The sequence below is a fragment of the Aphis gossypii genome, chromosome X (genome assembly GCF_020184175.1).
Source record: "Aphis gossypii isolate Hap1 chromosome X, ASM2018417v2, whole genome shotgun sequence".
NCBI lineage: Eukaryota > Metazoa > Arthropoda > Insecta > Hemiptera > Aphididae > Aphis > Aphis gossypii.
Genome location: NC_065533.1, coordinates 27736815 through 27749079, shown reverse-complemented (window position 1 = coordinate 27749079; position 12265 = coordinate 27736815). Strand labels below are relative to the sequence as shown.

Genomic DNA, 12265 nt, shown 5'->3' with positions numbered 1-12265 from the left:
TTTCTACGGTTTTCACCAAATTAAATTATTCGATAAAGGTTAGATAGAACATGTCTAACTTAAAAGTGTAGACCAGACGATGGTGAAACAAGCAGGGTCTGATAGATTTTAAAAATACGTTCAATTTTTTGTAAATAAGTTGCGTAATAGCATAAGTAATATACTGAGTAATCCCCCCTCTCCATATTTGCACCAATACGTTAAGATTAGGTTTTCTCTATAGAGTAAAGAAACGGTTGACAGATTGTAAGTGTCTAAACGTAGAATGACAGTAGTGGCTATGCTGTTCCACCCTTCATTGCAGAAAAAACTTCCATTAAACGTATATTGAAATTATAATTCGCATTAGGGTGTCTGCTAAAGTTTACAATACTATACGTCTTGTAAGAGATCTTCTTAGTTAAGCTTTAGTACGAAACAAAAATTATTATTCTTCCACCAACCCCCTCCCCCCCAAAAAAAAATAACAATAATAATAATTTATAATATTATAATCTTGGTTACGTAAACAATATTTTTATCGTGTTACTCATCATCGTGTGGTATTTGTTCACAGGTGCAGTGCGACAGATACTTGCCGTCATACACGGAACCGCATCGTTACCGTGTGACATTGCGCCACCGATACCCCACGATCCTCAGGACACTGTCATACTGGTGGTTTGGTACAGATATGAGAAACAGGCGATATACAGGTAAGTTTCCAATTTTATTATATCGCGTTTTACTTATAAACACGCCGTGATCACATTTCGTGTTCGACTTTATCTGGTCATGACGACTACAATGACAGCATTAAAGTACTACTCATTATTTTAATCATCTGGAATCTGTAACATAACGGTTACATATTTAATATATATAAATAATAATAATAATAAAAATAACCTATCGTAGTTCCGTTATACTCGTATTTATTTATATTTAATATAATGTAGACTTCATTAGTGTGTATAATAATATTCGAACGGAATAATTATAGTATATCGTACGTATTTTATGTATTTAACTTTTTTTACACAAAAACCCCTTATATTAATAGTAAAATAATTTGTGAACTTAAAACTAAAGGGTATTTTACTTAAATATTTTAAAAATCCATATTTTTTACAAACTTATTTATTAATAACTTATAATGTAAGATCGAAATAACCATTTAGGTACATTATATACATTTGATTATAAATTAATATGTTTTAAATCAACACAATTTGCAAATCTTTTATTCAAATTGAAATTTTAATTTAACTATTATAGATTTATAGTTAACATAAAACTTCTATTTAAACTTCTATGATCTATAGTGATATCTATAAAGGTATAATCTACATAATTAAACACATCATTATTTTTTAAGTGATAACCAAAAAGTATTAATTTACAATCATTATTTCACCAAACAGTTATATGACATTATAATATTAAATTAATATTAAATATCAACAAAATAACAAATTCCATAAACTGTAATTGAATTTAGTTTCTCGGAAACATACATTTAATTCAGAACAAACAAGTTCCAACTAAGTAGAAAAAAATGTATTCACAACCAAAAGGTTTTATCTGTAGAACGTTTTGGTCCATAATAATTTAATTGTTTTTACATAATCGTTTTTTTTTTTTACGTTAAGTTTAAGGTAAACTCAAATTACAAGTATTAACAAATAAAAACGTTTTTTTTTTTTTTTTATCAAATGATAAATTATTAGATAATATGGCAATCATTAAAAATCATTCATTATAAAAGAAGTTATAACAATATTTGAAGTTTACAATTTTTCTCTTGTAAAAGTTGATATTTTGTTGAAAATAATTTGATAGCATCTCTTCGTTTCGAGTCCACAAATTGTTAAATCTACCGAACAATTTTAACAAACAATAGATAATTCCTATGCATTGTTGTGATTGTTCAATTGTTTATACTTATTTGGTTTTTTTTCTTTTATTATGACTTAAGTGAATGATAAAACGCATTATGAATCCCATATAAACGTTATATTACCTGGGATATAAAATTCAGAAGCCTAAACTTGGTAAGCTGGTGTAGGTTTATTCAAAATGTTAAATATATAAATATATATATATATCATGAATTTATCTAAGATAGTATGTGCTAAAAGCTAACATAATATACGTATATTCACTCATAGGTAACAATAATACGCATAATATATGTGTATTTTACTATAAAATGTGATTGTATTTTAACCCGACCAAATCAAATCAAAATTACATACACAAAAATCAATATACATGTATATTGTACGCACATACGTATACGGTAACATAGGTTAATTTATTAATAATTATACCCATTAGCGTTACTTTTCGTTCAATGTAGATTGTAGGTATTAACTATTTATTATTCTGATTTTTTGAATTTACAAGTATACCAATTTAACAACCGTATTTTTAAATACATAGCACATTTTATAAAATATGTAAAGAATGGCCTTTGATGTACATAAATAAATAAATCACGATTTGAATAAGTAGTTTATGAGTTGATAAACTATACGATGTGTAATGTATATGTATGTACCGAAAATAGTACATGCTATTAGGTTCATATTAAATACCTACGTATTTACTATATACGATAAAAAATTAAGTACATAGTTAAACCTAGTTAATATTAATAAATTATCATTTAAGAATTTGAAAAATTGTAATGTTTTGCAAAGCCATTATTAAGGACTATCATCCTTAATAGGTGTATAAAGTCTAATAACTGAAAAATAGCTCATTTGAAAAATAAATGTATGTCAAATCGGTAAAATGTTTATTTTAGTATTAATACACAGTATTCCAAGTGTTGAAATAAAGTCTTTAATTAAAGGTTTTAATTCAAAAAACCAGAATTCAATTAATATTTGAAGGAAGAGTAAAAATGATCGTTAAAATGTATATCATTTTTTTATGTCGATTATTTGATAGAAAAAATTGTAGGAGATAAACGTGTATAGCATTATGAATAAATTAATTCAGATATGTTTTAAACAGTATTTTATTTTAATAATTAATAAATAAATAGTTCTATATTGTTAACGATAATTTTTTTTTCTTAATATTTTCCTAGAAATCGCTACGATATTATATACATTTTTCTTGTTATTATTATAACTGTTAAGAAAACACAAATATTTGAACTACCGAATATTTTTATTTTCCAGTAATAGTTTTGTCTGGTATTTTATTGGGAACTCATTAAAATAAAATAAAAAACAATTTATATTGAAATAAATTTAATTTAATAAAAGAATATTATACAGAAATTAAAAAAAAACTACTATAAGTATTTTTAAAAGTATTCGAAATGTTATGATAATTTACATTACTTATAATTATTCGAGTATTTATTCAAAATACTTTTTAAAACTATTTTATCCATGTCTAGTCTGTAGCATAATATTATACTACCATTCAAGTTGCGCTTTCCTCGAAAAAAAATGCACATGCTAAATTATAATGTTATAATTTCTTATAATCGTCTAGTACTTATTTTATGAACAGTAAAGGTTTTAACGAAAAAAAACCAGAAAACTATTTGGTGTTTTAATTATAGTGTTAATAACATTTTGTGCATTATAGCGTACTTATTTGATTTTATCGTTTAAAATGTTTTCCTAACATGTAAAATTGTCCACAATCAATCCATAAGTTTGTCAATTATTATAAGTTGTATTAAAATAAAAATAAACTTTTTCGTAATACACCAAACGCCTAATACCATTTCAGATGTTTACGCTTATGAATATTGAATACATTAAATATTTTTATAAATTAGTATAGTATACACACGGTTGTTGATTATTACTTCAATATATTCAAATAGGTATTATAAAAAAATAACTCGATCAACACAATTAAATTAAAAAATAAATCAATCACATTAATAAAAATTAATTATTCTCTTATGTTGCCGTGCTATTGACTGACTGAAGCTTGCGGCATCAGCATTCGGAGCCTCGATTAAATTATTGTTATTATTATTTAGGATAAACAGAGTAGTTATCAACAAACGTTTAAAATAATATATAGGTATAATATATGTATTTTTTTTTTTTTTTTGCAAAAATTGGAATATAACCTTTGGCGGAAAATCGACATGTTGTTGATAACGGGTGAAGGTCCCTTAGGCGGAAAGCTCCACGTCATGTGTGCATAATTAACAACGTACGCCGAGGGTTGTGCAATAGATCGCAATTTCGTTATCATCATCATCATCGGTGAAATCCCAACGTTTCGATAAAATTCGTACGGGCTGATAGCCGCTTTTAAATTGAAATGTGCGTGGATGGAATATATATATAAAAAAAATTTAAAAAAAAAGCCGTTTGCTTTGTACGCAACGATAATACTATGCGAATATTATTCCAATTAGGTTTCGGTATAAAACTCGGTGGGAGCCGCGTAATAGCACAGGCCACCTGCATTAATGTAGAGAGAGCAGCGGTAATGCTGCAGGGAGTCATGGGAATTGTGCACGGCCCAAACCACCACCTCCACCGCTTCCACTGCCGACGATAGTTCTGACGTTAACCCTCGCCCTCGTCTCCCGCCGTCGCCACTGAATGGTTAAAAGCACTCGAGACGTTGTGTATGCACTGCGATCACACACGCACTCGCTATTTCGCTATTGCGGTTATTGTCTTTATACCCGGAGATGGATCCCGGGACTCAAAGTGACTGTATTGCAGCGAAGAGTGATTTCAAAAATTCAAAACACTCTCGGACTAGTTACCGTTGCCCACCCCTCCGCAACGCATCTTTTATCAACGTCGCATCAACGGTTTCTTTTTTTTGTCAGCGCACCGCTCGTTTCGTTGCGCACTTTATAATTATCATTACCTAGAACGGCTAGAACGCATATGACAATTTGAGGAAGGTATCTATACTATATACCTAGGTATGATATAGGTAGCTGGTGTTAATTATTAAAACATTTCATTAAACGTGTGATGTAGGCGCGTACACAAACAATATTTTTGGAGTGGCGGGGGGGGGGGGGTTGGTTGTACATTTTCGTACTTTTATAATCTGACCTAACAAGAAGTTTACACAATTTCAATTATAGTCTTATTTACTTCTCATAAAATACGTCATTATTAAAAAAAAAAATAATAATAATAATAATAATCTTTAAAAACATATTTTTTTATAATATAAAATTTAATTTGCAATGCGGGCAATTAAAAAAAAAAACTTAACCAATAAATAATAAAACTTATTTCAAGGGGGGAGGGGGGGGGGGTTAAATCCCTAAAACCCCTCTGGTATGATGTTTATGTACTGGATAACCGCGAAATGAAAAAAAAATAATAGTAATAATAAAACCGAAATAAATTACCTCATGTGCGATACTTAACGGTGATTTCTTTACGTTCGGTTCTATTTACACATGCATCCGACACAGTCTCTCAAGATTAACGATCGATTGGTGGACGTTTTCCCGGTGCCCATTGATTTATTATGATTTCCCAACACCTCCACCGTACCACGGGTATGGACGTGTTATTGTATTGTGTGAACGGGGCTTAATACTTCATTTTCAAAATGTCGAGCGTACCTATACTGCCGCGACCATTAATCAGTATTTGCGGTGGTCTACGAGGAGGTAACATATTATATTTTAAATTTTGACTCAAAAATAACACACTGATCACGTTATGGGTTAGCGTTAGTCTTCTTCTTTAATTTTAATAATTTTCGTTCGTTTGTGAATTTGTTTGTTGATGTGTATTTTGTGTATTTTACAATCAAGGAAAATAATTATAAAAATAAATAATAATAAAATAATTGAAAATAAGCAACCATGGCATTGAAACTGATAACTAATATAATTATAATAACATAGGACACTGAAGTATGACCAATATGAGATTATTAAATTGGTAATACTTTTAAAGAATATTTTCAAGTTAAAATTGGATTGATTGAATAAATTGCAAACTATACAACTACTGTTAACTATAAATAAACAAAATAACAATAACAATTATTGTATTATCCAATCAAATGATTAGTTGAAGTTTTATGTAATGTTTATCAATTGTACAGAACATATAATTGTATTTTAAGGATTTAATATGAGTATATATTTTTAAAATTTGCATCATAAATATTATTATACTACAAAGATATTTTCTATTTTTTTTCTAAAATAATTTTACAGATATTTGTTAAACTATTTTTATTGTAAATAAAAATTAGATATCAAACGAAATATTGTTTTTGGAAATCTAATGAATGAATATTTAGCTGTGTGAGTAAGTATAATTATATTTTAAAATAGCTGTATGCATTTACGTGACAAGGATGGTAATACCTGTGTGAACTCTAAAATTAAATTTCAAAATAAAGGAATACCAGAGATTAAACGATAAGATATGTTAGGGAGATTAAATAGGAGAGAAAAATGTTTGGGACAAAAGTAGTTTTAAATCGCAAATAATAATGAACACCCTTAACATTTTCCCAAGAGCCCCATAAAACAAAAAAGGTAATAATATGTTTTTCAACGGCAAGTTCTAGGTATTAATATTTTGTTAAATTATATTTTTGCTTTGTAAAATGTTTTAGTCGTATTATATAATCATAAAACTGCTTATGCAATTTAAAAAGTATATATTTTTAACGTGGAATGTTTATTTTTTGAATTTAAGTGAATGCTTTGACTAACAATCAAAATGTTTTGCATCTATTATTATTATCTTAGTTGAGTACCTAGTTAATGATTATAAAATACAACTAATGATATCGAAATAATTACATTTATTTATAAATGAATTATAACCTAAATAACCCTGAATAACCCAATAAATATTACTAGATTTAAATTTTAACTGTCTACTTAGGAATTTAAGTGTAACGCCATTTATGTTCACACAGCTTTTCCACATACATCAATAATAAATAAGCAAAACTTGGAAAATATTCGCATTGACATATTTCTTATATAGATATATTATTTCAATAAGTTTTTTTTTTTATTTACTGAGTTATTTTGAACGGATATATTATATTTTTTAGGATACATATATTTTTATCAGTATCTAACACTTCTGGAAAAATCCATTTATAGTTTTAAAAATATCGTAACAGAAATTGTGTTTTAAAGACTTGATGTTCATTTGGAATTAAAAAAAAAAATGTTAATTTAATAAAATATCATACATTTCTAAATTGAATTGGTGAAAAACGATCGCGCATACTCTCGCTAAAACATGTCATTGCGTTTGGAATAGATGTATATATTTTATCAATTAAATTTTCATTTCTACTACGGTTGATTGAAAATCGAAGAACACCAAAAACATATACGAACGGGTCGTAATCGGATAAAACTGTTTTTTGTGGACGGGCCGGGACACAGTTATTGCAGTCGATTTTCGGCATGTACAAAAACACGTATTTTGACAATCACTGAAGATTTACACAACAATTAAAACAATGGACGCTGGGCAAAACGATAATAATATTATTTAGCGATTCGTTGTAGCCGTTTGATTGCCGACGTCCAGACTTTTGAATAATAATTATTATTGTTGAATTCCCTTCATTGTTTTACCAATCATTTCCGTCAACCGAACTGCAGACAATAAAGACAATTATATTATACCCATCATCATCATCATCGTTATCATCAATGTCATCATCATCGATGTTGCTATTGCTGAACACATTTTTCAGTTGTACTTTGTCATGTACGTATAGTTTAGACTGTTACGATAAATATACGTTGATGAACTATTTTTTCCCTTTTCGTCGTACTTGAGATATCCAAATTGTTATAATAATATAAAAACTTTAAAAAATATTTTTATGTTTTTTAAATAATATTTTATTGTCCATTTTCAATAGTTTTTTAATTTCTGGCATAAGACCGATAGAATATATTATTATTTATGATTCAGTTCGTAATAATATATTCGTGTGCTTTTATTAGGCAATACACGGTATTTTCATAATAAGTAGTCCACGTATAAAATGCAGTAAGGTAATATATTTTTTTTTGATTTTGAAAAAATAACTACTAATATAGTATTATGTTATTCAATATATGTATAAAATTTGACATAATATATTGATAAGTATAAGATTGTTAGTGTCCTTTTAAATTAAATAATTACACCAGTGAAGATAGTAAAAATTAAATACTTCTAAAAATATTATTATTTTCAGTCGAAAATATTAATTTAATTTAAAAAATTTAAATTAATGTCTTGGAACAAATCGACCTTATATCAAATACTAATCGTCATCTCTAATTCTAAAAAATATGGTGCCCCTTCCATTTCTTGATCATTTTTCTTACACGTTAAATTAAAACGGATTAGATGAATAGCGATTTAATAAGTAATTAATTGTTATACATACAATTATTGGGTATAAGCGTATACTGCAGTATAACCAATATAGAATTAATTTTCTCTTCAAACCCTTTACGCATGTTAAAATATTATTCATCATCACAATTTGGTACCTATTATACCACATTATTGTACGAATATTTTTTTGTTTTTTACATTTTAATAGAATTAATAAAAATAAATACTGTAAATACGATGACAATCAAGATTATCGATGTGCGCATTGCAGTCATGAACGATCGATATGGTACGGATTTACGGTACAGATGCGAGAGATAGGACGAAACAAAAAAATAAACCTCAACGCATTCCTCTGCTGTCATCATATCTTATACGAGACTATATGATTGCTTAAAAAATATCATAAATCGATCACTACCTGCATACAAATCCTAAAAACCGCAATGATAAACTTTTTTATAGAACTAGAGTGTCTCTGAACGAGAAACACGAAAGCCCAGATGTACGCTATTCGAACGTAATTACGTCATAAACAATAGATTCAGTGTATTTAAAAAAAATATATTGTCATTATAATATTATGATATCGCGTTCATAGTACCTACCTGCAGTAGGTCGAAGCGGCTACTCTACGGAATTTCGACTTTTTTGCGATCTAGGTTCAACGAAAAATCGTTTTCTTCCGGACACGCTGTAACGGTTTATTAATCAGGCCCTGGGGAGGTATAATATCGTACGGGTTTGTGTGTACATGTTCGCGTATTTTTTCCCCTCGTTACTTTCTCTATTCGTCTCGAAATTACTCATCCGGGTTTTCTGGAGGGATTAAAAAAAATAAAGGAACACAAGGAGCGCCCGGTGGGCATGTTTTTGCAACGGTAAACAAAACGCAAACAAAAAAAGAATATATTTATAATTTTGTGTTTTTTTTTTAATCCGAAAGCAGGGGCAAATCCTTTACGTGTGCACAGCAACAGCAGTGTACTTACCACCGCTGTCGTTTGATGAATATTACGCCATATTTTCTGCCAGGCGCGATGGAACAATATAAATACTTACGATGTTATTAGACAAGTCGGTCTCAATGATCAGAACTAGGAAATACAAAACGTACCTATAGTGTTGCCAAATTCGGTCAACGTTGTTGTGAGGGACTTACTCAATACTACGCGACGTTACAAGTGCTACGTAATTAATAATTATCCGATTACCGTTTGACTTAAGCCTCTTTACGACCTACGCTCCGTACATACCGAATATTCCCATACGTGTTCATATTATTGCTTATCTAGATCCATTCATACGCCCAAACGGATTTTTGTTTCTGATTGCTGTATTGTAAATTGTTTGGCAGTTGTTCAATAATATTAATACAGCTATAGAGAAATAATAATTGCTAGTTCGAGTGAAATTCATAGAAAAAATATTGTGAAATGGCTCTAAGTTTTCAATCCTGCACATCATAGATAAATAGTTGACATTAATATCGTCTGTCAAGACATAGTTCGATATAAGTCGTAATTCTCCTTAAAAAAAATTGTTTAAAATTATTTCATTCCAAAATATAAAAATATACATTCATGTAGTGATCACGGGATACTTTTATAATATAGCTAAATATGGTTTTTTATTTTTATTTTAATCAAAATACCAGTACTCATCAACCGCATAAACATAAAAACCCCATAATTTAAACACAGCAAAAAAAAAAAAAGAAACTATTGAATAAATTCATTGATATTTTTAGAATGTTTTATTGTATCAGAGAGTATTCAAAGTAATGGTTTTTAAAATGTTTTTTTTTTTTTGTGTTACTAGAATATATATTATGCTTATGTGTGGTTGGACTTTGGTTTTGTAATATTAAAATTATGGACTTTTTAGGTTTACATTTTGTGTGACTAAAATAAACGTGAATAACAAAACTTTTCTTTTTATACATTTTTAAAACTCTTTTGTTTATATAAAAACTAAAAACTAAAATAAAATCATAATAATAAGAGTGTATACAAAAATTCTGAGCACTGTTATATAATTAAAGTGACAGAAACTGATAATAATAACATATGTCCACTATTTGGACTACTGTTTCCAAAGTTTAAAAACAAGAAACTCGTTTAAACTTTGAACATGTGATATTTTTAAGAATATAATTTATTTGCATGTTTAGATATATCGATATAACATTAAAATTCTTTAAAAAATACAATCATAGGTATCATTGTTGGGTTATCAAATCATTAAGTTTATGATTTTTTTTTCATTTTACCTTTTAGTTTTTTTCATTTCATGTGAACCTAATTCATATCTAATACAATTTACAAATAATTTATAATTAAAATGCTAAACTATTTTCATATTGTTAACATTAATAATTTTTCACATTTTTAGACTAAAAGTTTTTTAATCTTTTGTTTTCGAAATGTCTATAATGTATTCTATGATATTGTTGACGACTTTTATATGCATGACTCTACAAATAAAACTTAGAAATCGATAACATTATTTTAGTCGATGTTACAGTTATTCTCATCTCTTTTAGTGCGGCAATAGTTTAGATACGTTTTCTAAAATTATTTTATTTGCCGATTCTCCAGTTAGTTTAAAGAGGATAAGCTATTGACTTAGCAATAATGTGTTTTCATTCGGTAAACACTTTTTAGGATAGTAAATGTGGTCTATGTAGCATATGAAATCGATCGGAAATTGGATGTAGATTGTACTTTGGATATGTCAACCTAACCTTTCCATTAAAAAAAAAAAAATCATGAAATCGAAGAAACTAACAAGATTTACATTTTTTTTTGCATCTGTATTTTAACTCTCGTTGATTCTAGTTCAAACAACATGTTGTATGGACTTGAAAGTTGAACAGACGATATTTACAATTTAATACATACGTATATATTTTTTTATAATAAATTATACATACTCGTACATTTACGAGGATATTTTTCGTATATTTTCAGTTGTATTCTTTCTTACACTGTGATTTTTTTTTTTGTAACATTTTCATTGAAATTTAAACAAATAGCACTTAATTTAAGATTCCTTTCCATTCAAATATTATTATGCCAAATATACTATGAACAATGAAAAGTTTTGAACTTTTTTATTCATCATAATTTGTATATTCCACGAAGAGCTAGAAACAAACTCATACTCTTGAACAGTATTAAAACATTTTAATATTTGTGTGTCAAAATAATGGAAATATTTTGAATATTTAAACTTTTATCGAACATAAGTTATTTTCAAAATCATACTTCAACAGACCATAGGTATAATAATTGTCTAATTCTATTAATTTTAATGAGCCAATATTTGTTTCTATTCCATAATAGACACATTCATAGAATAGCTTTTATTATAATCATTATTATTAGTTTATTACTAAGTGAAAATTCATAATTTTTTATTATAATTTTTAATTTATGTTAAAATATGATACAATATTTATTGTTGTAATTAACTCAAAATAAATATGAATTTTTATAGGTTTTACTGATAAGTGTGTATAGTTTTAAGTTACCTATACAATACAATTGTTTCAAGTTATGAATTGATTTTTAACTATAATACACCTTATGAATATCAAAATTTAAAAACACTCGTACAGTCGAGTATTTACTATTGCGATATATTATACTATATTCTGTAAGGTAGTAAACCATATAATTTAATATAAATTACAAAATCTAGAATAATTTAACTTTGTCATGATTTTATATCCATGTTTGACATTGTATGATTAACAGTATTTAGATTGTGTGTAATGAACTGGTATCCTCATAAAATAATTTTAAACTCTTTCAACATAATAAATAATACAGTGAAATTGAGTAAATAGAATTTATTTTCATTTTTTCATATTATCAATTATCAGTTAATATTTAAAATTTTAACATTATAAGTTAATGCATATAAATGGA

At 27.4% G+C, this 12265-nt stretch overlaps 1 protein-coding gene across 1 annotated transcript in view; it reads left to right on the top strand.

The window, feature by feature from the left end:
- The window catches only part of LOC114130544 (uncharacterized), a 489967-nt gene that overhangs the window by 346812 nt on the left and 130890 nt on the right, over window positions 1-12265 (top strand). The window contains exon 2 of the mRNA XM_050206770.1: window positions 557-695. Within this exon, the coding sequence (XP_050062727.1) occupies window positions 557-695 (139 nt within the window). The remainder of the gene's footprint in view (window positions 1-556; window positions 696-12265) is intronic.